At 40.7% G+C, this 27,514-nt stretch overlaps 1 protein-coding gene across 1 annotated transcript in view; it reads left to right on the forward strand.

The window, feature by feature from the left end:
- spen (spen family transcriptional repressor) overlaps positions 1-25,937 on the forward strand; it is a 90,944-nt gene extending 65,007 nt beyond the window's left edge. Inside the window, exons 7-15 of the mRNA XM_080215380.1 lie at positions 2,113-2,238; positions 3,921-4,034; positions 5,424-5,537; positions 6,070-6,174; positions 8,657-17,317; positions 21,799-22,224; positions 22,832-23,026; positions 23,181-23,339; positions 24,155-25,937. Of these exons, the coding sequence (XP_080071506.1) occupies positions 2,113-2,238; positions 3,921-4,034; positions 5,424-5,537; positions 6,070-6,174; positions 8,657-17,317; positions 21,799-22,224; positions 22,832-23,026; positions 23,181-23,339; positions 24,155-24,286 (10,032 nt within the window). The 3' untranslated portion in view covers positions 24,287-25,937. The remainder of the gene's footprint in view (positions 1-2,112; positions 2,239-3,920; positions 4,035-5,423; positions 5,538-6,069; positions 6,175-8,656; positions 17,318-21,798; positions 22,225-22,831; positions 23,027-23,180; positions 23,340-24,154) is intronic.
- Positions 25,938-27,514: the final 1,577 nt, after the last annotated feature.

Genomic DNA, 27,514 nt, shown 5'->3' on the forward strand with positions numbered 1-27,514 from the left:
GGACTACACTTACTCACACCCTGCTTCCTGTAAGGACTTCATCCATTCTCCTAGTTTCTCCATCTCTGTTGCATCCGTTTTGATGATGCTACAGTTCATAATGGCACTTCCAACATGCCTTTCTCCCCAACTATGGTTGATAGCGCCCTCAACTGTGTCTGACCCATTTCCCATACTTCTGTCCTCACCACATCCCCTCTGTCCCAGAACCACACTGTGTTCCTTTTGTCCTCATTAACCCACACCCAACCTCCCCCCAACAATCCTTGTATTCAAAGGATTAGCTTTTGCTTTTCCTGCTATCTCCAGTATGATGCTACCATCAAATACATCTTCCCTTCCTCAAAGGGACTGCTCCCTCCATGGTTCATATTCTGCTACCAGCAACACCTCAAACCTTCCCAAGGCACCACGTTCCATGCAGGAGGTGTAATGTCTGCCCCTCTACCTCCTCACTCCTCATTGTCTAAAGCCCCAGACACACTTTCAGCTGAAGCAGCAATTTACTTGTACTTCTTTTAATTTAGTCTGTGCTGTTTGCTGCTCACAGTGTGGTCTCATTTACATTAGGGAGACCAAATGCAGACTGGATGACTATTCTTTGAATGCCTCCACTCAAGTCGGCAAGCATGACTCCAATCTTCCAGTTACCTGCTATTTCAATTCATCTTGCTCTCATGCTCCTGCTTCAGCCTACTAGAGTGTCCAGTGAAGCTCAACACAAGCTGGAGGAACAGCACCTCATCTTCCATAGGGCACTTTACAACCTTCTGGATGCAACATTGAGCTAGACAACTTCAGACCATGATCCCTATCCTCTATTTTGAATTTTGTTTTTGCCAAGTCCCACTTTGTATCTTGTTTTTGCTTTCAGACTGAGTTGACCTTTATTCTGCTATTAATGTCTATTCCAGAACTATGCTTTATTTCTTTAATGAAGCACAACAACTCCCTTTACTTTTTGTTCCATGACATCTTTGGAAGTTAATCTCTCTCACCTTCTAACCCATCTCTGACCTTCCCTTTGGTTGCATCTGATTCTCTCCCTTTTTCAACAGCATAAAACCTATCACATTTCTACCTCTCTAGTTCTGAAGAAATCATATTGGACTGGAAACATTAACTCTCAGGTGCTTCCAGACCTGTCTCGTTTTCCCAGAAGTTTCTATTTTTATTACTAATGACAGCCGACTTGGTACAGTTTGCTGCATTAAAACTTGAAGCATAATTGCACAGTATGTAAAATGTTCTATTTCGAAATGATAGCATAAAGTGCCAAATGCGTCAAAGAGTTGAAGTAAAAACAGAAAATGCTGGAAAATCTCAGCAGGTCTGACAGCATTTGTGGGGAGAGAATAGAGCCAACGTTTCAAGTCTAAATGACCATTCGTCAGAGCTCTTGCTCTATTCTCTCCCCACAGATGCTGCCAGGCCTCCTGAGATTTTCCAGCATTTTCTGTTTTTCTTTCAGATTCCAGCATCCTCAGTATTTTATCAAAGTAAAGTAGTTTGAAACGGATGCCTAATTGGTGCTATGTTTTTGACGTAAGTTAATGCACCACCATCCATGAGGAGTAATGAGGCTGATTCTTGCTCAAATGAACAAAACAGAGGATGGGATTTTACTCCCCCTCGTGGCAGGACCTTGTGCACCTGCTGTCGTTGACAGGATTTCCTGTTAAATGCAACCCTTGCCGCTGGGAAATCCGCAGCGGGGTGCACCATCAGCGGGATTGTAAGATCCTTCTGGCATAAATGGTAGCAAGATTTTGGCAATAGTAACTATACTGTCCAGGCAGAAGTCTCGAAAATTGTGGACATGATTCCTGCTTGTGATTCAGATGTAGTACTGCATTTCCTCAAGTAACAGTCTCATTTTCTTCTCTGTGCTGCCTCAGACCCAAATGCAAATGACAGTGGATTTCACGTTCACATATTTAAAAAAAACTTTGAACTAAAATTTAAATGTTACATTCACTCCCCTATTTTAATGGGGAAAGCAAAAAGAAGAAAACAATTACAACAGAAGTCTTTGAAATTCGGCAAGAATGTGTTTTTTGTGATGAGGCACAGTCAAAAAGTCCATGCTATTTTTTTTATTTGAAATGACAGGATATTGACATCAAGAAGGTAAATGGGGTTCCTCAATACGCCTTCCTACAGTACTGTGACATTGCAAGTGTCTGCAAAGCCATCAAGAAAATGGACGGAGAGTACTTAGGAAATAATCGGCTCAAGGTCAGGAAGGAGAAATACAGTCATTTGCTTATCAGGAATATTCACTTATCAGGAATTCACAGTGAAATATTAGTAAGAATTTTCTGTTGAACAATTTCTTGTATACTGTTTTTTGTTGTAACTTTACTTTTGTAATATTCCCCTCTGTTTTCTTGAGTTACTTCTCTCTTTCCTCCCTCCAAGTTTAATATTGTTCTCCTTGGCATGTTAGGTAGAATGTCCAACCTGCAGAGATGTTTCTGTGGATGTAATCAGTGCCACTTTTGGTCGTCCAACCTGGGCTGTGATTGAGCAGTGTGTGAAGGCAAGCATCACTGTTCTTCTCTCAGATGGGGTTGAGACATGCAAAGTTGAACTGAGCTCTGGGAGAAGCCCAAGTGCAATTGTTACCTGAAACTGGTCTCCCCGATGGAAAATTCATTGATGTAGATTGTAGTATTGGTCTGTTCTACTTTCCCCTTCCCTGCAAATTATTTTTCACCCACATGTCATCCTGCAGCTAATGTAACAACCTTGACAAATGAATTTCTTCTGGACATCACCGATTTTAACACCTACATAATTTGTAATGTGCTAGAGTGATCCCACTAAATTCATGCTTCAGTTCCTCACTTCCATTTGGAAAATTGCTTTTTTCCTTAACTGGTACTTAATTGACTGAAATTGGAAACTCACTATGTGGAGAATCATAGAGTAAGAATCCACGTTCTGCAACATGATTCAGTGACCTTTCTTGCATTTTTGTAGCTAGAATTGAAAACTAAAATTTCATCAATTGTACATTTTGCAATTATTTAACTAGTGAATCTGGGTATGGAGAAAATTGCAAGAAAATGTAAGGAATTATCTTATACAGACTATAAGTCAGTCTGTAATTCTGCTAGTATGGAATCTATACAGAGGACCTGCTTAATAAAAACGTCATCAAACTTTCAGTCTGACCAAATGCATATGATAGGCATAGACCAAAAATCATTGATTTTTCAATTACTATTTAATTAACAACAGTAACCATGTAATTTTTGAAGTAGAATTGATTACAAAAACAGTTTGAGTGATCCCCTTAGCATTGTTGTATTTGTATAAATGTCTGCTGCTTATCCTGTTGGAACTGTATTGGTCATTTATACAAATGTAAAAATGTTTTCAGATCAGACTGTTGTATGTTAGTGTTTCAGGACATTTTGTCCTGGAGTTATTGAATATGGGTTTGTGTCAATGTTTTGTGAGCAATTAATCCAGCTCTGATGGATAGGAAAAAGGCACTTCCAAATGGAATGAGTGAAATTTGGAATGTTTTCCCAATCAACTTGTGCACTTCCTAAAGACCAGTTCCAGAAGAACGTTGAAAGGCTGGGCTCTGTTTCAGCTCTTAAATAATGAATGATCCAAAGATACCTGAAATGAAGTGAAATGAATAAGATGTTCACAGAACAATTTAAATTATTTATAGAGCTGCATCATGTTTCTATACCAATTATCTCCTTTGAAAAAATTCATATAATTCTATATTACAGTGAAGACTAGTAGTAGTAGTTGTAAATTTTGGGGATGTCAGTTAATTAGATTTTTAACATTTGTGAAAATCTTTAATACTACTTAGCCCTATTGTATTCAGGTCAGTGAGTTTTATTACAGTTAAAATACACCTATTCTCTCTCTCTCTCTCTCTCTTTCTTCAGCTGGGCTTTGGAAAGAGCATGCCAACTAACTGTGTATGGCTGGATGGTCTGTCTTCAAACATTACTGAACAATACTTATCCAGACATTTCTGTCGTTATGGACCTGTGCTCAAAGTAAGTGTCTTGTTGCACACATTCACTTACATTTCACAACTTATTAACAGCTGGCAGCAAAATAATTTTTCATAATTTTTCCAATTTACCTTTGCAAATCCAATAATTAATAGGGTTTTGAGAAAATTATGATTTCAATTTTCCTCTCCAAAATACTCCAATACATTTCATGTTCTGATGAGACAAAATGGCATCTAATACATAGTTGTGAATATACTGATTTGATTAGTTTTCAACTTTACATACGAGGAACCTACCATGAAAAATGGCATTTTAATCGTAGGACTTGAATATGATCTCTTTGAATGAGTTTACAGTTCTTCTTCGAAATACGTCAATTCCATTATCAGATTATATTTGTTTCCTAAGGCAGTTTAAACATTAGATTGCTGAAAATGGATTCATCTGTCAGCCTCGGTGATGTCACCATCAGAACAGTATATTTCATAGTGTTTTTACCCTCCGCATTTCAAAAAAGAACAGTACAAATACTCAGAATCTGAAATGAAAACAGAAGACATTGGAAATGCAGCAGTTCAGTGCAGATCCTTTCTCTGAGCTCAATTTTTATGAAGGCTCCCAATGAAGCATTGAGCTGTCTTTTCTCTTTCAGATGCTGACTGACTGATTATCTATTTCCAACAATTCTGTTGGTTTTACCAAAAAGTAATCTAGGTCCTCCTAGGAAAATGAACTTGTGCAGCGTGGAGCTGCTTGTCATCCATCCCTTTCATAGTTTGAAGTGGGTATGTGGAACTGAATGCTGAACTTTAATGTTGGCAATAAAGAGCCACTGTTCACGCTGTAATTTGTGTTGGGTGATGCCAGAGGGCCATGGTCTTGGCTATCAGCATTGCAAGTTTTAAAATTGACTGTTGAAACAACAATAATCACCTAATGATTCTAAATAGTTCATAAAAATGATATAGAAGTGAATAACTAGCACATGATTCAGAAATTTATTTTTCACTTCAACTGCTCAACGGTCCGAAAAGACCAATTGCACAACATAGCATTCTCTATATCTATGACTCTTCTATCGACCTGCCATTTACTATATCACTCTCTGATACGTTTCCTCTCTAATGACAGATTTTGTTACAGGGTCCTCACTGATGCACCAAGCTGTGTAAAGCATGCGTTTTTATTGTACATCCTTCACTGTCATCTCTATTGATGATACCTCTGATAGAACACTCTATTTATGTCTCTCTTGCTTACAGACAAATTATATCAAACTCCATTTCAGTAACTTGTCCCTTCTCCTGATAACACATTTGTATGGATCCCCAAGACAATGCTCTGGAGGGGTTCTGCTGTATATCTATCAGTTACTTGCCATTCCTATTCAGGGAACTAGCTGACTTCTTTCTTTACCTCCTGGGACAGATTGTGTTGGATCGTCAGAAAGGAATGGCTCTGGTGTTGTACGATGAAATTGAATGCGCACAAACAGCGGTGCAGGAGACCAAGGGCAGGAAGATTGGAGGAAATAGAATAAAGGTTAGTATGAGAGAGTTCATGGGGATACTAACAGTGCACTTCTTGTTCTCTTCACTCTTCTATATCCTTTCTTTTTTCACTCTCTTTCTGCGCAGGTACATAAACATAGCAGTGTTCCCTATCTTCTCAGGCATAGTCCCCTCCCACCCTTCCCCAATCTCATGGCATTACACGTGATAAAAGACAAGATACATTCTGTGTAAAACCAGAGCATGAAATAGTACCAAGTATTGGAGGGGATTGGAAGGTTAAAATCTGGAGAAAAAACCCAGGAAGTTAAAATTAATATTTTGCAATGTTAAAAAGCGGTATTTGTTGGCCTTCTGCAGTTCAAAGTGGTATTGTGGTTGGCACACAAACTGGAAAAACAGTTTAATGCCTTACAAGGATCAGAAGCATGTTTAAAAAAATCACCATTTGCTGCCAGTTCAACTTTGCAATCAAATATCCAGTTGTTATTGTATGACTTTCCCTTATTTAATAAGCATTGCCTCAGCTTTAAATATCTAACAATGAGACTTCTCCCTTTTAGGTGGATTTTGCAAATCGCGAGAGTCAGTTGGCATTTTATCGTTCTATGGAAGTCTCTGGGCAGGATATCAGAGATTTATATGAAATCTTTGCTGAGAGAAGGCAAGTGAAAAGGTTTTTTTTTAAAGACAAAGGCTTCTCAAATGATAACTATAGTGCCAAAGTGTCAGTTTTTCATAGACCGTGCATTTAATGCATCTATTATGCTTAAGGTTTTTACTTCAACAATGTTTAGACAACTTGTCACAACCATTTAATCCAGCAATGCCAATTAACTTTGGCAAATATATAAGCAATTGTGATTTTTAAGTTAAGTACAATACTGTGAGGAAAGGAAATGTTTTCTGCATACTAAATTATTTCTTTTGCCTAATAGCATTATGTAAAACTAAGCCTTTTTCAGCTGGATTTCTGACTGCGCTCACTCATACACCAATATCATTTTAAACTTCTACAGCCATACTTGACATATGCAGTTACGGTCAGATTAGTTTTTAAGACAAACTGTGACTCCAGTGACCTGATGAATATCCTAATGTATTTGTCAATCCAAGAGTCGTCTTCTGTCAGGACAGAAACTGTGAAGAAACTTACAGGACTCAAATTTTAAGCCAGAGCAGTGTAAAAATAGTTCAGTCTCAAAAATTACACACTTTATAAGTTAAAGCAATACGTGGCAAGGTGATCAGTTTGCTTTGTAGATGAATCATTCCTTTCCTCAGTCAGCAAGTCTGAGTGAGGGTCTTTGGAGTGTTACTTGATTTCCAAGGTTAGATGTTGACTGACTACAAGATGGTCAGTGTGGCATAGGCTGTTATGGTTGTACTGATTTAGGTGTTTGTCATTAAGCCACGGCTTTCTTAGTTGGTTCTAGGAAAATCTCGTACTTGTCATGCATGCAAGATATTTTGATGTGGCCAGGTAGTTGTTCCACGTTGTCTCCTTGTCATTATAAAACCCCAATAGGCCAGCTTTAAAACACTTCACATTTTCTCAACTAAAGCAATTTATTCTTAAGCTTAGATTAGTACTTCTAGTTTTTAAAATATAGTTTGCAAGTATATTCTATTTTCAGAGCCAATGAGTTCTTGTTTTCTTCCATTTCAGATGTTTACCCTGGAATGGGGAACTTACTGGTCCTCGAGCATAAATATCAGTGAAGCACTGCTGTCCTTTCCAAACAGAAAAAAAATCAAATTGATGCCAGTTTACAGATTTAGCTACAAGCAGTAGTCTTTTCAAATTATATGGTAACAACTACCAGCTCTCCAGGGGGCTATAGGAGTCAGCAAAGCAAATGAGCACAAACAAAACAAACTTCAGGGGATTGAGGTAGAAAATTGTAATTTTAACTGTCAGCCCTGGTCATCTTCTAACTGGGCTATTATTTGGTATGTCTATCAGCAGCAACTCATAATACGTATTGCCTACATCATTAAAAGCACACATTGGGACAGTATATCAACACCAACCTCTGTCAAAGTTTAAATAAATCGTGAGATGCACTGTTCATTCAACATTGTTGACTAGCATAATTTGGATATAAAATGCCTATTGTGGAACATATCACTTCTGCCTGCCATATTTGTCTTGAGTTCCCAAACCAAGCCCCTAAATTGGCAACTTGACTGTGTATCTCATGTTTTTCAAGGCAAAATTAAGAATCAGGAAAAGCAAAAGAAAGACAGGTTACAAGCAGTTTGTACATTGAGCCATTGATCTCAGTAAACATTGCCCGTGATTCACCTATGCAAAGCACTAAGTGATGACACTCGGAAAGATGTCAGTCACCAGAACCAGTCAAGCTACTTTTGATCCCTGTCATGGCTGAAGAATATATACCATTCAAAGACTAAAGGAAGCCGGTTCATTTTTAATAAAATTGATTTGTTTTCCACTTGAGGAATCTAAAGTGCATCCTCTATACGTTTTTGCAGTAAAAATTTACAAGCATACAAACAACATTATGTTAAATGTTCTAATTTCGGAACAGAATAGTGATTAAAGCAAGGATTAACAACATCTCAGCAAATTATCTTCGGAGTTCCAATGCCATTTTAAATTTGTTATATCCAGCCCTGCAGAAGAAAGCCTCTTAACTTGACAAACTTTTATTTACGTAGTCACACAAGTCTTCTTGACTCCGCAGCCCACCCTGGAATCCTGACTAGACACAAATTTCCCTGCAAGTAGTTTACCGGCAAGTGGCATTCAATAAGTGGTCAGCTATTTATAGTGCTGCAAGATTTATCAATCTGGTAGAAAATGAGACATCACGTTATGAGCCAGAGTCTTGCCTTAGTCATCATCTGCACCCAAGCATTTTATGTTTGGGATCCAGGAGTAGGAAAACTGACACATTCCCCTCTCATAAACTACTAAATGGATTCAACATCTGCTATACTTTAGTTGCGGTTAGCTAACAGACCAAGGATCACAGAAAGCCCAGGCAGTGGAATTCTCCTTGAGCTATTTCAGAAAGTTGAATGAATCCCCTTCCCACATTCAGTTAATTTTGTACAGCCATTGATTTGTTAGGGGCAACAATTACATTTCAATTAATGTGTATTTCTTTCATTAACAGGGAGGATCGGAGAGGATCATATCATGAGTACACTGCAGATCGTGCTTACTTTGATGCAGTTAGAGGACCAGCTGCTGTATTTCCTGAAGACCCTCGTAGGGACTACCGGGCAAGAAGTAGAGATTTTTATGCTGAGTGGGATCCTTACCAAGGTGATTATTATGATCCTCGCTATTATGAAGATCCACGGGAATATAGAGACTATAGAGATCCGTATGAACAGGACATAAGGGAGTACAGTTACAGACAGCGAGAAAGGGAACGAGAAAGAGAACGTTACGAATCTGATAGAGAACGAGATCATGAAAGGCGAACTTGTGAACGAAGCCAAAGTCCAACACACTCAAGAAGAGCTCAGAGTTGCAGTGCATCACCAGCACAGTCTGAGAGGCATCAGAGTGACAGCATGGACTCTGAACGCAGGATATACAGTCGATCCTCAGACCGTAGTGGTAGCTGCAGTTCACTGTCACCACCACGATATGATAAAGCAGATAAACCTGACAAAATACGAGCAGACCGTTATGACAAAAATGAAAAGGAGAAAGAGCGGCTGTTCGAACCTGAAAGAGCTGACAAACGGACCCAAAGAAAAGATAAAGTAGAGAAACTGGAAAGAACAAAAAAATTTGAAAAATCTGAAGTGGAGAAACTTGACAAGAAAGAGAAAATTGAGAAGCTGAAAATACGGAAGGTAAAACCTCCATCTCCAAGTTCCTTGTCTTCTGAAACAGACCATGAAGTAGACAGGGATCTAAACCCTGATGGACTAAAGAATAAAATAAAACAAGGGAAAGAAAAAGCAGAGAAAGAAGGAGCTTCAAAGAATCGTTTGGATTTAATTCCTTGTGTGGTGTTAACTCGTGTAAAGGAAAGAGAGGCAAAAATGATTGAGCCCTTGGTTGTAGAGAAAGCAAGGGGAAAGCCAGAGAATGACGCTGTCAAATCTCCGCCTACAGAACAGAATAAAGTACAGTTAACTAGACTCGACCAGACAAAAATGGAGCTGTCAAAATTGGAACCTACCAGGCCAAAGGTGCCAAAAGAGAAACCGCTTGCCAGCCAAATAGAGGTTGTAGATAAGGAAGTGAAAATCAAGCATAAAAAGAATCTCAAACCAGAACCGTGTCCTGAAATACCCAATGCATTGGATATCGACAAACTGGAAGCTAGGAAGAGACGTTTCGCAGATCCAACTTTAAGAACAGACAGGCAGAAGTTAGAGGTTAAACGAGGCAGTCAGGAGGAAGAGGAACTGCGTCTTGGGTTAAGAAAGCAACCTGAGCAGGCTGCTTGGAGAGAATTGCCTATGGTGGGTAAAGAAGGAGATTTGGACCGAAGGCCTGCACGGAAAGAATTACTCAAAAAGGAGCACAGAAAAGTCAAGCAAGAAAAACTAACTTCAGCATTCAGCCCCAGAGAAGGACAGGAGTCTGCCAGTATTTCTGTAGGGATTGGCTTGCGGCCCAGCATAGAAGCACAGTGCAGATTAAGCGAGCCTTCTGAAGAACCAGTGGAAATGCAAGAAACTGGATTGAAAAAGCTGATTACAGCAAAGCCTCCGAATAAGGGAGTTGTGCAGCCATTGCCCCCGCACCTCGATGAGATGCCAGGGGAAGGAGAGATTAAAAGAGAGGAACGGAAGCGAAAGTACAGTGGTACCTCTGAGGACACAAATGATCACAAGTCTGCCCATGAAAAATTACAAACCACTGATTCAGATGAGAAAGTTGGGATTGATATTGATTACACTCAAAGTTATAGGAAACAGATGGAACAGAACCGTAGGCTTAAACAGCAACAGGAAATGGAAATGGCAAAATCAGAAAAATATAACAGCCCCAGGAAAGAAAATGCAGATGAATTTGAGAGAAGAAGTTTGGTCCATGAAGTAGGGAAGCCACCTCAGGATGTCACGGATGATTCCCCTCCAGTTAAACGGAGAAAAACTGATCAGTTTGATTTTGAAATTAGCATGAAACGAGAAAGAAATTACAGAAGTTCTCGACAACTGAGTGAAGATTCTGAGAAAACTGTCCTTTCCCCTGGATTTCGGCATATTCTGTCATATCAGGATGAGGATGATAACAATGACTCCCCACATCAGACATTGATACCCAAAGAACCTAAAGATTCTCCAAAACTAGACTCCACCTTTCAAGTTCCGGTCAGAGAAGAGCCTTTAAAATGCAATTCTTATGAGTCAAGTAGACGAGAACAAATATTGGACTTGGCTAGATTTAAAATAACGTCTCAGAGTTCTGACCAAGAGACACCACGTTGGGAAACTCGTCTAAAACTAGATGCTAGTAAGGCTGATGTTAGTTTTCCCAGTAGCATTATAAAACGAGATGGCATTCGGAAGCGTTCTGTGCGTGAGTTAGAACCGGGTGAGGTGCCGTCTGATTCTGATGAAGATAACGAACACAAATCTCATTCGCCTAAAGCTTCAACATCTTTTGACAGTTCTAGATTACCTTTATGTCTGCGAAATAGGGAAGATAGGTTATCAGATTTAAAGCTTTCCAGCTCGCTAGAAAGGAATAAATTCTATTCATTTGCACTTGACAAGACAATTACCCCTGACACCAAGGCTTTGCTTGAAAGGGCAAAGTCTCTCTCTTCATCCCGAGAAGAAAATTGGTCATTCCTAGATCGGGATTCTAGGTTTGCCAGTTTTAGGAAAGACAAAGATAAGGAAAAAGTTGAATCAGCACCACGGCCAATCCCTTCTTGGTATATGAAAAAGAAAAAAATTAGAACAGATTCTGAAGGCAAGATAGATGAAAAGAAAGAAGACCATAAGGAAGATGAACAGGAGAGACAGGAACTATTTGCTTCTCGCTTTCTGCATAGCTCAATTTTTGAGCAGGATTCAAAACGCCTACAGCACCTTGAAAGGAAGGAAGATGATCTGGATGTTATTTCTGGTAGACTGTTTGGAAGGCAGGGATCTCTAGATGGTTCCAGTAACACCCTAGATTTCATACAGGAACCTGTGGTCTTGTTTCACAGTCGGTTCATTGAATTGACACGTATGCAACAGAAGGAAAAAGAAAAGGATCAGAAACCAAAGGAACTTGAGCGACGGGAAGTTGAAAAAGAAGTTCAACCTAAAACACCAGAGCCTGTATCTGAATTGAAAGAACCAGATTTGAAGAGTACGTTGCCTCTTTTGAGGACTATAGTCCCGCCGCCGCCACCACCGACCACAAATTTCCAGGCAGTACCTCCTGAACAGCAAGAAACCGTTCAGAATAAAGCAGCAAATGATGCGTTGGTAGTAGAAAGTGGCATTTCCAGCTCGGGGGAGAATCGTACAGAATCTGCCCCTGTGGCTGTCGCACCAAAACCTGTCATTGTTAATGTGAGCCCCTGTGAAGAAATGGAACCTGCTGTAAACAAGCAGTTAGATGCAAATGTTATTTTGGATCTAGTGGCTACTGAGCAGGAATCAAAGGTTAGAGAGCATCCTTCTTACCTGGACACCAAGCCACCAACTCCAGGGGGAGCTGATCCCCAAGAAATCCGCACACATGCAGAACCAGAAGTACTAGAAATCAATGCAGTCTCCTCCAAAACTGTCCCAAAAGAGGTGGTATCAGAGGAGCACAAAGATGACAAGAATCCTCCTGTCAGTGCTGAACTGGATATCAACCAGAAAGAAGAGCATTCAGAAATCCACCCACAGATTTCTGACAATGAAATAGATACTGAACCTTCTGTAGTTTTAAAAGAGAAAAAGACTTCCAAAAGTAAAAGAACAAAAACTCCCCTTCAAGCAGTCACAACCATTATAGAAAAGCCGGTCACAAGAAAAAGTGAGAGGATAGACCGTGAAAAGCTTAAACGGTCATCTTCACCTCGTGGTGACACTCAGAAACTTCAGGAACAGAAATTAGATGTAGAAAAGGTCTCGAAAAACACAGCAAAGTCTCCAAGTTCTGCTCCTGAGTCAGAAACCTCAGAGCCAAGTCTTCCTTTAGGTAGAACAAGACGCAGAAATGTGCGTTCAGTTTATGCTACTGTTGATGATGGCCCATCCCTAATGAAAGACTCAACAGATACATTGCGTTCAACGAGGAAAAGGGCCGAAAAAGAAATCCAGGAATCACCTAATGTACAAACCCCACCACGACGAGGAAGACCTCCAAAGGCCCGTCGTAGACCTGGCGAAGAGGTGCCATGCTTTAAAACCGACCAGGTGAAACAAGACATGGAGGAAACAGAAACTAAAGACAGCACTGAAAGCACAAAGCCTGTTGAAGGCTGGAAGTCACCTCGATCACAGAAGGCTGCACTGAGTCATTCATCAACTGCTCAAAGCCATATAGGAAAGAAAGGAGTAAAAACAGAACCAAGAACTGCTGAAGTTTGTGCTGAACATGCGGATGATATTGCAGAACCCTCAGTTGAGCAAAGTTCAACAAGTGAGAATGTCATCAAAACCTTGCCCGAGGGAAATGAAATAGCAAGTGACCAAAAGCCTGACCGAAATGATGGTACATCAGAGAAGTGTCCTCCAACTAACAGTCCAGGTGAGATAATAGAGAAAAAATCTTCAGAGAAAGGACCAAAGTCAAAATGTGGCAGAGGGAGGAATGCAAAGGCAAGTGATGACAAAATGTGTCTACGGAATTTGGAAATAAGGCTTAGTTCTGAAGAAGTAAAAGGTGTTCTTCAGTCTGGTGATGGAGAGGCGACTGGGGCAACAAAGAAAGACTCTCTGAAAAATGACAGTCAGTCGCCCAAGCTCATTAAAGAAGAAGCAGGTGATCCATTTTCAGAACCTCCCAAATCACCAGAAAAAGAAATAGCAAAACCTGAGTGTTCACCGGAAGCTGTACAACGTGCTAAACAGATAGAACTTGAAAGAGCAGTGGAGAACATTGCTAAATTAACAGAAATCCCAACTGTACATCCTTACAAAGAGACTACAGATGAGCCAGACGTTCGACCAGAGGAGGAAGTCGAAAAGCCTGCCCATCAGGCTAGTGAAACTGAGCTTGCAGCAGCTATTGATTCCATCATTGCAGATGAATCAGCAGAACCAGATAGCTTCCCATCAGCTCCACGATACCCTCCTGAACAAACTGTGGCTGGTCTTCCTGAAGATCAAATAGTCCTTCCTACACCCCCTGACCCTTTGCAGCCTGAAACTGATCAGGCAATTGTTAATATTTTGGAGACCACCCCAGATGTTGGTGCCTCAGGCCGCTTGTTGCCAAAGGCTCCACCTTCGAACCGCTTGGTAGCAAAGATCTCAGCTTCAGGTCGTTTGGTTTCTAAAGCCCCTGCTTCAGGGCGCTCAATTTCTAAATCTCCTGTTTCAGCAGAGAGTATGGTTACAGAAGTTCCCTCTTCAGTGGAAACCGTGGTTTCTGAAGCAGTCACCTCAACAGACAACATGATTTCTAAAGTTTCTACCTCAACAAACAACATAGTTTCTGAAATCTCTGCACCAGTAAACTCTGCCTCAACAGATAGCGTGATATCTAAAGTTCCAGTCCCATTGGAGAGCATGATTTCTAAAGCTTCTGTCACAATGGAAAGTGTAATATCTAAAGCCCCTATCTCTATTGAAAGTGTAATATCTAAAGCTCCTGTCTCAGTGGAGAGCGTGATATCTAAAGCCCCTGTCTCAGTGGAGAGTGTGATATCTAAAGCTCCTGTCTCAGCTGAGAGTGTGATTTCTAAAGTTCCAATATCAACAGAAAGCATGGTTTCTGAAAATCTCATCTCAACAGACATTGTTTCTCCAGCTCTGTCCTCTAACAGTTTGGCTTCTAAAACTCTAGCTGTGGACAGTCAGTCAGCAGTTTCAGTTAGTTCGGTTTCCAGATCTACTTTATTGACTACAGTGGTTGAGGCAAAGGATGCTGATGTGTGTCTTCAGCAGTCTGGAAATACCTCCCAGAAAACTGAGAGCCCTCCATTGCCAGAACCCGCTGAAGTCCCAAGGGCTTCAAGTCGTAGAGGCCGTTCAAAACTAAGAATAACAAGGCGTAATAGGCGAGGGAGCACTAGCAGAAGGATGGAACTAGCAGATGGCAACAGCTCTGAGCCTGAACTGGTGCCTGTTTCTACTGACATAAAACAAAACAGTGTTACAGCAGAAACTGTTTTAGAAAAATGTACAAAAAAATCAGCGGTGGAACCTGTTTGTGTTTCCAAGAGTGATACAGACAACTTGACTAGATTAGAAGAGGGTAAACCAGGTGGTATGAAAGCCCCTGAATCAGAAAAGGATCCAACAACTGAAGCTATCTCACCACAGGATTCACTGCATTCTTCAGCATGTAACGAAGATAACAAAAGTCCTCCATATTTTAAACTAAAGCAACACTCGGGTGAGTATGCACCTGAAGCTCAACCAAAACAAAGCATGTCGCGAATAGCTAGTAATGCTTTCCCCACCACTACTACTGCAAAGATTTCAGTAACACCTGCACCTGTGTTGGGAACTACACATATCAGTTCTGGGGCTATGCCAGACTGGATGCCAAGGCATGAGGCATCTCGTGCTTGTTCCACACCCCCTCCTGCTGCTCCTCCCCCAGATACCAAAGCTTCTGACCTTGACACCAACTCCAGTACATTGAGAAAAATTCTCATGGAGCCAAAATATGTGTCAGCCACAGGTGTTCCTACCACATTTGTTACTACAGCTATAAATGAGCCACTGACTTCAGTTCGGACAGAAGAAGCCTTCCCTTCAGGTGAAGTTAACAAGTTGGTCTTGGATGAGAAGCCTGCAGTTCCACCTAGCAATACTGGAGGGCAACAAATGGCAGAAATGTGCACGTTTAATGAGAAAGATAAACCTGCAAGTTCTTTGATCTCACCCAAAGTCACTTCTGTCATAAGCAGAATGCCACCAAGCTCAGACCAAGAGGAAATTACAAAAGTAACAGCAAACAGCCGAGGCCCTGCCAACCTTCCATCTCAGTCACCTAATCTCCCAACTGTGTCACTGACCAAACAGAAATATAGATCAAACTTGACTGAAAATAGCAGGTACAAGCTTGGGACAGTGGCATTTATTGGGGATGAGTCTCGGCCGGTGGATAATATCGCATTAAACCAGGGATCAAGTCCACGTCTGAGAGTAAATACCTCTGAAGGGGTTGTGGTATTGAGTTACTCGGGCCAGAAAACAGAAGGCCCTCAAAGAATAACTGCTCCAATCAGCCAGATTCCACCAGCTAGTGCAGTGGATATAGAATTTCAACAGTCTGTGTCGAAGTCACAAGCCAAACCAGAGCCAGTTTCACAATCACAACCTGTGACAAAGGGTTCACAAACTCCATCAGGTTACAGCAATGTGATTGGAACTCATTCCTCAAGCATACTTGCAGGACATGGTGGTTCTCAGACTTATAACACGTCACCTGTGATTTCAAGTGTTAAACAGGAGCATCAAATCCTTGAAAAATCTGAATCTGCTATTCATTCTGGTACACTAACTGCCTCTCAGCCAGGAGCAGTTAAGATTGTCTACAATCTTCTGCCGAACATCGTGTCTACTAACAAAAAAGGTGGCGAGCCAGTTGTTCCCAAAATTGAAGCTGTTAAAGTAACACAGCAGTCAACCCTGAGCCCTGGAATCAGCTCTCACCATGCTGCTATGCCAAGTAAAATGCAATCAGACACTAACCACATCAGTTCTGGACGTGGCACCCCAACAGAGCGAAGTCTGCCAGTTTCCATTAAACAGGAGCCCCATTCTCCACGCACATCTGTTCACTCTCCTTCTCCCTTTCCCAAAGTATGCCAGCCGAGTAGCACCTCAACTGCTTCCCAGCCAATGAATGCTAACATGGTTCTGAATGCTGGTCTCACTATGACACAGTTCGTTCCCAGTGTCCATTTACCAGAGCAGTCAGTCATTATGCCTCCTCACAGCGTGACACAGACTCAGGTGGTCTCCTTAGGGCATCTTTCTCAGGGTGAAGTAAGAATGAATGCTCCTTCAGTACCAGGTATTCCATATGGCATAAGGCCTGATACTCACCATCCCTCCCCTAGAGCTGTGTTGCAACCTCAGATGGAACTTCGTTCGCAGCGATCGAGCACACCACAGTCAACGGTTATCAGGGATTTGTGTATGCCTCAGATGTCCAATCAGCATCAACCTGATGAAGAATTACTCCATTATCATGGACTTAGAAGAGGATCAGGTCCCTTACAGCCTGATGTCCTTGTAATGCAGCCAGACTACCGAATCCACCCTGGAGGTTTGCGACTGGACCAATACAACGTGCCCCAGGAGATGCTGCTACGTGACGTTCGAATGATGTACCCACCTATGACAGCTGTAGGTGATGTCCATAATGAGGCCAGGCAAGCCAGGACTCCTGATGGATCTGTTAAAACTCCTCCTGCTAGTAAAACCCCTCAGCCAGCAAAAGAAGCCCCTAAAACATCAGAAGTGAAAATGGCAAAATCACCTCACAATGAAGCCCGACTGATCAATGTTCCCCCTGGAATGCCTATGTCTCAGTCTGTAATGGTCTCCCATGGTGTTCAACTTATGCACCAAGTCCCTAGCTCCTTCCATGACTATCCACGTGTGTATCAAGAACTGCGGAACTTCCACCCTACTCACCTTGGTCATCCACAGTTTGGAGGAATTAACCTACCATCACGCAGCATGACTCCTCAGGTAATTGGAGCAATTTTTTTACCCTCCCTATCCGCCCAATCTTTCTTCATGAAACATTATTATTTTGAAGTTATTTTTATTTAGAGAGGGAAGTGAGTGACAGAATACAATACAGCTTCTGAAATAAGTCCATAAAGAGTAACAATTATGCTTAAAATGTCTACATTCATCAGTTTTCCTGGTGGTCCTTATTTCATGTTGACAAGTCATAAAATCAGCCAACTTTTGGGACTTTGCCACTGCAATTTTTGAGTTTTTAGGAAGCAAGTTCCTGTGCCTAGTTTACTTCAACAGAATTTTAGAATTGTCAAACACAAATGGGGCCATTTGGCTCATTTTGCCTATGTCAGTTCTCTGAACGAATTAGTCCCAGTCCTCTGCTTTGGATACACGGTACTGCAATTTCCCCTCTTTGAATAGTTAAGATGATCCAAACTAATGTCTGAAAAGGGTATTGGAAAGACTGAATATGCTTCCATTGCCCCTTTCATACATTACATTCTAAATCATTGTTAACTTGCTACTTCAAATAACTTTTCCTCATTTCACCTCTGGTTCTTTTACCAATTATATTACATCTTGCCTCCCTTGTTACCAACCCTTCTGAAACTGTTTACAGTTACCAGCCTTCCTGAAAGTTTGTTTACCATATCAAGCCCCTTCATGACTTTGAATGTCTTTATTAAATATTCTCATAACCTTTTCTGCCCAAAGGAATACAATTCCAGCTACTTTAGTCTTCCACATAACTGAAATCCCTCACCTATTATACCATTCTAGTAAATCCTCTGCGCTCGCTCAGTAAGCCTTGATATCCTCTCTAAAGTTTGATGTCTAGTATTGGACATGGTACCCCAGCTAGGATCTGCCAGAAATTTAAAATAATTTAACATGATTTCATTACTTTTTATTCCATTCTTCACTTCCCAGTTGTACCTCTTTGCCCCCAGTCAGAATCTCTGCTTGGCCATCTTATTTCTCATCTGCCCCTTGGCAAAATCTTTTCAAAACACAATGTTTTACATATATTATGACATGCAGTTCTACCTGAACACTATCTCTTTTGACTCCACAATTGCCTCTGATTTATCATGCTATTTGTCTGATATCTAGAACTGGATGAGGAGAAATTCCTCCAATTAATAATGGGAACACCGAAACTATTGTCTTCAGCCCCTGCTACTGATTCCACCCAATTCCCAAGCTACTGTTTGAGATTGAATCAGATTATTAGCAATCTATTTGACCCTGTGTTGAGCTTACATAGATGATCTATCACCAAGACTGTACATACTCATCATGTCTGTCTCTCTGCATCTTCCTCCCCTCATCCGTTACTGCAACCCTAATTATGTAGAAGCATAGAATGGATACAGCACAGGGGGAGGCTCTTTGGCCTGCGTATCCATACTGGTTTTCTTGAGCAACTCAGCTAGTCCATTCCCTTCTCACTTCTTCATGGACAATTAGGTGTTTCAAATAATTATTTAATTACCTTTTGAAAACCAGAATTGATTCTGTCTCCACCAGTCTCCAAAGATGTGCAGTTAGGTAGATTGGCCATGCTAAATTTCAGAGGTTATGAGGATACGCCAGGCTGTGAGGGCCTGGGTAAGATGCTCTTTCAGAGTTGGTGCAGACTCGATGGGCTGAATGGCCTCTTTTGCACTGTAGGATTCAGTGGTTCTAAACGCATTCCAGGCACTGCATGAAAAAGTTTGTCCTCTTTTCACTGTTGGTGCTTTTGCATCCTAAACCACTATCACTGGTTCTCGACTCTTCAGCTAACAGAGGTTCTGTCTGGCTGCTAGTTTTGAGCACCTCTATCAAATTGTCTCTTCATGGCCTGTTCTCTAAGGAGAACAACCCCAGCTTCTCCAATCTATTTATATAGCTAAACTCCCCTCATTTCTGAAACCGCTCTCTTATATTTTTTCCGCATACTTTCTAATGCCCTCATCTCCATCCTAAGGTTCAGTGCCTTTTTCATAGTTACCTTTATTCGATGATCACTGTTCCCTAAATGTTCCCCAACCAACACATTATCCACTTTACCCTGCACATTCCCCAGACAGGCGTAATGATGCGTCCTTTCTTGTTAGTTAGAAATGTACTGGTAGAACATTCTCCTGAATGTATTTTGGCAAATGTCTCTCTTTCTCTCTTCCCCCCACCTGCCCTCCCCACCTTCTGCCCTTTCATATTGTCTTATCCATTCAGAAAAACAGATTTTCACTTATATAGCACTTTTCACAAGCACCAGAGGTCTCAAAGTGCTTTGCAGCCAATGATGCACTCTTCAAGTGCAGCCACAATTGTTGGACATGTAGAGGCTAATTTTTGCTCAGTAGCTTTGTCAAACAGCAATGAGATAATGATTGGACAATCTGTTTTAGTGATGTTGATTGAGGAATAAATATTGACCAAGACACCAGGGAGATGATCCTTGCTGTTCCTTGAACTGAATCTTGGCAAAATTTGCATTCGCTTGAGACGGTGTACAGGGCTTCAGTTTAATACCTCATCAAAAAGATGGCCTATGCGGCAGTCAGTAGCTTTCCAAATTGTGAGCCTGGAGTAGGTGCTCAAATCTCAGGGGATGGATCTTGAACTCATGACCTTTTGACTGAGTCACGAGCTGCCAGTAAGCCAAAGCTAGCACTTAAGTGCTGGCAGCACTGAAAATCCATGTTGCGTAATGTCGCATTGTAGGGAAATTAAGCATTTTGTGGTTACTCACCACCAGAGGAGTTGTGTTGATGTAAGTTATTGATTCGAAGGTAGTTTTGATGACTAATTTGTTTCCATTTATGTTTCTCTCTTATCTTTAAAATTTCTGCCACTGCCAGGCATTTTTGGCTGATACTGTGAAGATCCTGTTTTTGAATTCTGTCCCTGAACCCAAAGAAAAAAAAGTTGCAATTTGTCACATTCTATCATTGTGTTGAAGTGAGACAACTGAACAGTTGTGGCACAGCTGCAGGGAGCTGGGTTCAATTCCGGCTTCAGTTGGCTCTGAAGTTTGCATGTCCTCTCTGTGTCTGCATGGATTTCCTCCAGGTGCTCTGGTTTCCTCCCACAGTCCAAAGATGTTGGGTTGATTGGTCATGCTAAATTGCCCCTTAACGTGAGGGGGATTAACATGGTAAAAATGGGGTTACAGAGATAGGGCCAGAGTGTGATTGTTGTCAGTTCAGGCTTGATGGACCAAATGGCCTCCTTCTGCAGTGTCGGTGTTTTATGATTCTAGAATTAACTGATTTTTTGAGTTTTTGAATGGTTGAATGTTATCATCACTTTCAGCATGTTTATTGGCACATTTGCTTACTGGAGTGCTTTATTACTTTTGCTCCAGTTCGAAGTCCGAGCCTCTATTTTTGTCTTCACTGCAGAAATTTTTTTCATTGGAGGGTGCCTTGCACAGATTTGGAATTGTGTCCGCACTCCAAATTTGACTTGAAGTAAGACATTCCCAGCTGGAGAACTTTCACAAACATTGGCTCTTAGGCTAAATGGGACAAATCCTATTACATATATATCCCTGCTAATAACTGAGAAAGTTAGAACTTCCCTCATCACCCGCATGTTCTTTCTACTTTTTATGCTGTTCCTCATCATTAACTTTTGTCACTGAATGTAGCTCATTGCCCTATCTCTCTTCATACGTGCCAAGTTGCAACCATATGATTCTTGTGGGGAGGAACTAGATATTTGTTATTTTATCTATGCTGATTTACATTTAAAACTGATGGAAGCATTGTCAACCTACTTTCATTGAAGCTTTATCCTCAACACAAACAAAATTTGCCTTCAAACAAAAATACTTAAAATAGTTAAAATTACTAGTCTCTTATGACTCCTGCAAAGGCTGAGACACATTCTCTTGGAATGGAGCTTTTATGTTTTATATTCCACCTAATAGATATGTAAGAATGATTATGCAGGAAGGTAGCCTGAACCTGCAATGGCTTTTCAAAGCCTTGATGATCTTGCAATCTGCATTTTGTTCTTCCAAAATTTTCCCTGCTGTATCTCTATCCCATTAAACCATGTCATCACGTGAAGCAGTGGAAATGTTTTCCTCCATCAGAGCAGACTGGAGAACCGTCTATTTATGTCAGTCTATTCTGAAGGAATTTTGTTTGTGAAATTATCAATTAAGGATCTGATTCTAGTTTTTCAACACACTGTGTGGAATTATTACATTATTCCTGTCAAATGCTCTGACTCAAATGCTCCAAAATCTGTGGGATCAAAGCTACCTCTTAACATAGTGCATTAAAAACAATTAAATCTGAAAAGACAAATCATAGATTGTTGATGAATTAGGGAAATTCCGACTAGTTTTGTTAAGAACGTCTTTCTGATTGATTTGAAGGTCCTAATCATAAACTTAACATATATATATTCTATAAAACTCGTGGGGGTGGGTGTAAGAATATTTTCAATGCTATATTTGTAAATTGTCTTTTATTTAATAGGGTATTTCAGAAGGGGAACATGTGCACCCCAGCCAGAGAAGTAAAACTCCACAAATATCCCAGGATACTAAGGGACCTGCAGCTCCTGAGCATCCTCATCATGTATCTATCACCAGACTACCAGGGCAGATGGAACTGCACTCACCTCACCTGCAGCATCTCCAAAGAGAGAGGGTACAACCGGAAGCTAATCCAACTTCTTATCCTTCTCCAACTGGAGTGTCTATGCCAATCAAACATGAACTATCCTCACCACACCAACCCCCAACTCCAAAACAAACATCTTTTATCTCCACACAATCCTCAACACCAGGAGCGGCCCCACCACCTGTGATGTCCAGGGCAGATCCTCAAACCACTGGAAAGCAGGAACCACAGCCACAGTCAGGTTCACAGAGACCTGTGGACATGGTGCAGCTTCTAACAGTAAGCGTCAACTTCATTGCATTAGTTAAAAAGACTAGCTCAAATTCATCAACATAAAAGAGAAGTTTAAATTATATCAACTCAAGGTTTTCAAAAAATTTGTAGAATGTTAAATTTAGAGTTGCTTAAAAGTGAAAAGTGTCTCTGTTTCAAGTTGGTCGTAACTATTCCCCTATCCACTTTTATCATCAGGCTTTATTTTTATGATCCCTTCACTTCTCATTTGCTCCACTTGATTTCAGCTAGTTTTTTTTTACTTTCTATGTTTTCTTAAACTTTTTTACTCCTCTAACTTGTAACTGAATTAAAGAAATAAGCTGGTTTTAACATAATATTTCTATGAAACATTGAGGTAGGTTCTTACCAGGTGAATCTGTTGTATGTAGCTGAAGGGAATCCCCTTAACTATTTGCTCTCGTTTTACTGCTTTTCCTCGCTTGCGCTATCTGCATAGAACAGTTTACCAAGTGCCCTTCATATTCATGGGCTTTCACATCAATTCTGGAAATACATCACAACTTTGGAGGATCTGTATGGATAGCACAGAAATGCTACAGGATTAAAGGATATTAAGTGTGATTTACTTTTAAACTGTTTATCCCTTTAGAAGTACCCGATTGTGTGGCAGGGGCTGCTAGCTCTGAAGAATGACACAGCTGCAGTACAACTACATTTTGTGTCTGGCAACAACGTGCTTGCCCATCGGTCACTTCCAGCACCTGAGGGCGGGCCTCCACTCAGAATTGCTCAGCGCATGCGGCTGGAGGCAACACAGCTGGAAGGTGTGGCACGCAGAATGACGGTAAGTGACTTTGCAAGGGTTAGAGCTGCTGAAGGGCAGTGAACGATTTATCTTTTTAAAACACTGTCTTAAACATTGTGACTTTAATTTGGGCAGAAGCAGGATAGAAAGTAACTATTGTAAAGGCTACCTGACATTTCTTTTTGTTTTCTAGGTGGAAACTGATTACTGCTTATTGTTGGCATTACCATGTGGACGTGATCAGGAAGATGTAGTAAGTCAGACAGAGTCGTTGAAGGCTGGTTTTATTAGCTATCTACAACTCAAACAAGCTGCTGGAATCATCAACGTTCCAAATCCTGGCTCAAATCAGGTATATGATTAATCAGAAATTTGGATGCATGATTTTTGCTCACCATGAGGTTAAAACAAGGGATTAATGCAGGTTGGGGTGTAGGTCTTATTATCCATACGGGAGTGACTGATTATTCGCCTCTGACCTCGATTTATATACTGTATCAATGTTATCAATTTGAATTAGCTTTACTGCAGCAACTGGAAAAACCCTGATGTCCCCAGCAAGTGAAGAGAAATATGGAATGCAGCCAAGCAGCAGCACAGGAATGTAAACCATTTCAGTGGACTGTAGGAACCAGATATTTCCATTTTGCATGGAGATGTTGTAAACAATAATGTGTGCTTCAGGCAGAGGCATTCCATAGCAAAAGAAAGGTCACTCTAGTCTCTTCCTTCCCTCACCAAAATTAAGCAGTTTTGTATTTTTTCTTTTAACATCTGCCACCTTCTCTTAACCAGTTTCAACTGTAAGCCCCTCTGCTCATAGTATGATTTTTCCAGTTAACTGAATTTCAGACGAGGAATCTCTGGTTATTGTAGAAATTGTACATGTTGTTGGATCAAAGGAAAGGGTTTCATTTTTTTGATATTTCCAGCATATGAGTGCTTGAATAAGGCTGTTGTTTGCACCCCCTCAAGAAATTAAAATGAAATGTTTGTTAGTAAGCCAGTTTTGTGATCTTCAAAATTAAACATAGTTTTAAATTTGTTGGGAATTATTTTGCTACGTTGAAAGTGAAATCTTTTGTGTTAGTATTCTACAGAAAACCTGTCAATATTTTTATGTTTTGAAGGCTGCACCCACTGATCTTGTGTTTTATCTCTTTGCAGCCTGCTTATGTTCTTCAGATATTCCCACCCTGTGAATTCTCTGAAAGTCATCTGTCCCGTCTAGCCCCAGATTTGCTCGCCAGCATCTCCAACATCTCCCCTCATCTAATGATTGTCATTGCTTCAGTGTGAGCATTTGGTTTGCTCTCCTTTTTAATCTTGGACTCCGTTACACTGCCAACTGCCAATCTTCTTCCAAGCAGGGCCCGATTTGGACAATGGGCAGCTACGTGTTTACAATGTTTCCAGCCCTGGGCGAACTGGTGTGTTCCAGTGGCAGAATGGAAACCCCTCTATGTAATCCTGCACTCTCGGCGATTCCTGTTTATGTGAATTGGGATTACCATTGCACTATATTAGTGACTTGGTGACTGTATGGCAGTAGATTGCTATGGATCTTATCATGGTAGCATCCTGGATCCCCTCTGATGGACTTGAAGGCAGGACCTCAGAATCCCTACCTGTATCAGCAGGGCCAGAGTTGGGATGCTTTTCAACCCCACCATCAGTTGTAATGATCAACTCTTTCCTTTTGTAAATCTCCTTCGAGAAGGAATCAAATGGGCTGATTGCTGAGAGAAGAGGGATGAACAGTTTAAGCTGAAAAGGGAAATAAAGCTGGTGGGAAATGCTGAATCCTTGGAACCATGAATTCAAACTTTACTGAGATGAAAAAAACATACAATTTTACCTGTGCCAAAATGCATTTTCAGAGAAATCTTATTTTCATATGCGGACTTTGTACTTTCATTCATTCTTAAGTGCGCTTCACTACTCCCTAACGCTGCCCTTCAAGATGTGAGAGTATTTTATGCTTGTCAGGACATCTGTTCGGTCTGATTAATTTATAAATTCTTTCCACAGTCCTTCCTTTGTTTTTTTAATCCTTTGTTGTTTGGAGCGATCCGAGTCTGATTTAAGCCAATGTGGTGAAAAATGGTCTCCAATACGCAGCAAAAACTGGTACTCAGTAAACAAGCCCCCCTACTCCTAATAGGACGGGGATGCAAGGGGACTGGTACTCCCAAGAAAACAGGGGCTGCGCCATCTGAGCCAGCCATGAATGCTGTAACTACCTACCGGCAGCAAGCAGTCTCCTTGTACTTTTTAATGGCGTTTGTACATAGTACTTTTGGAATTCTGTGCTTTGGTCTGATCTGATTAACTTGTGTAAAAAAGAAAGGAAACCCCAAACCCCCAGACTTGAACCGTGTTACACAGTGCTGTAAATATTTGTAAAACTCAAAACAATTCTTTCATGGTAATGTTGAAGGCACTTATAATTTTGATACACAGAATAAAAATCTTAGCACATTATAGAATTTATGGCAGCATTCTCTCTGTACTGAGTATGTAAATAGCCTGCCAGCTGGCAAAGTCTAGAGCCTGGACAGCCAACTTTTTCAGGTGACCTATAAAGATATAACTACCTTTTTGATGAGTAGAGCACCCAGGTTAAGGTGTCTAGCAGACTTGTCTCCCTAACATCACTTGCGTTAGCCTGCATACTCCACACAACTGTGGTAACTGCACCTTCTGGAATTATCTTATGACCATAGATTCCTCTAAAGTGATTTCAGGGAGTAACTGTAATAATGAATGTGTTAATTCTGACACTGGCTGTATGTTATGATGTGCTTATATAATTATACTGTTAATGCACTGGGAGCAGCTAGAGGAGAAAGTAATACCAACTTGCTCAATGTGTGTTTTAAACCTTCCCTTTCCGTCTAATTGGATGCGTAAGGAAGGAAACCGATAATTCATGTTCGTTTTTATATCAGGCGACGGGGTGGAGACATCTCATTTGAACTGTCCTGGCAGTGTGCTATCTTTATTATATAAAGTTATCAGTAACTGCACAATTACATCTTTAACATGATTTTGCAATTCAACAGGGTTTTTTTTAATTGATAGAAATAGAAAATAGTGGAGCTTCAGTTAATTGTTGAAAAGTTTGAGTAATTTATATTGTGCACATGCTAGGAGGACACTAATCCTTTAATTTATTTTACTAATTCAAAATTTGGTGCATGTGTGTATTAGTCAAATGCACAGTGGTTAGCACTAGGTTCAGTTCCCACCTTGGGTCTGTGTGGAGTTTGCGCGTTCTCCCTGTGCCTGTGTGGGTTTCCTCCGGGTGCTCCAGTTTCCTCCCATAGTCCAAAGATGTGTAGTTTAGGTGAATTGGCCATGCTAAATTGCCCCTCAGTGTCCCAAGATGTGTAGGCTGAATAGTTTAGCTGTAGTGAATGTGTGGGGTGGGGGGAGGTATGTCCTTGGTTAGATACTCTGTCAGAGAGTTGGTGCAGACTTGATGGGCAAAATGGCCTCCTTTTGCACAGTAGTAATTCTATGATTCTATGAATGTAATTATCCTAAACCAGGAATTTGAGTTTACTAGTTTTACAAAACTAATGATTAATTAGAAGTTTTGAAGTCACCAAAACCTAAAATGGAATATAATCAGAATGTTAAAATCTAATTTAGATAATTATGCAAATTAAGGTGCTTTATGCATTTTTCTAATTCTGCTTTATTATTTTTATAATTGTCATAAAAATCATTGTTCAAACTTGAAAGGGTTCAGCTGTCAAGAAAGATCAAGTCTCTGTTTACCTTTCTAATCAAAAGAATTCGGTATTTCTAGTAATATTACTGGGATGAGTCATCACAGCTGCTTCAGAAATACTTGGTTACCTTTGTTCAGAAAACAAATTGTCGGGAAAAAAACCTGTTGTGCTTGAATAATTTACACTTGGTGTTTGGAGATGCATCTTTGCAAACCTGGTACAGCAGATCTTATGTTACACTCCAGTAACATCAGGACATTTTGTACTGCATTATATTTTTATCAGGCAAATACCAGGAACAGCCATAAACAAGAGTGTTTTAAATTTATAAATGAATGTCAAGATCAGATCATGTGGTCTCTGCAAGATAAAAGCATGTTCTGGAGCCATGACCGTCAGCAGATTCCGTTAAAGTTTTGATGGGTATCATACAATTGAGGATCAGATCGGGATACTTTTAAAGCAAGACACAAGTTGGAGAGTTTCCTCCCTCATAGTTCAGTGGATTTATTTCTTGAGTCCAGGAAGAGATCCATGTTCAGTTTCTGGTCTGTGCTGAGTTGACCTCAAGAAAGACGATTGTAAGGACTTCAGTTGCTTTGTGTTTGGAAGAAGGTAATCATCCAGGGTTCCTGCGACATTATTATTCAGTTACTCCTGCTGGAAGCATGTGTGCCAATGTGGAGATGTTGTGTAAGACTTAGCTATGCCAGCCCTTACAGACCAATGCCATTCATTATCAGAGCTCACACGTCTTTGGAAAAGGTAGCAGAGAGAACATAAGAAA

This window comes from Carcharhinus amblyrhynchos, chromosome 30 (assembly GCF_965287045.1).
Source record: "Carcharhinus amblyrhynchos chromosome 30, sCarAmb.v2.hapA, whole genome shotgun sequence".
In the NCBI taxonomy this organism is placed as follows: Eukaryota; Metazoa; Chordata; class Chondrichthyes; order Carcharhiniformes; family Carcharhinidae; genus Carcharhinus; species Carcharhinus amblyrhynchos.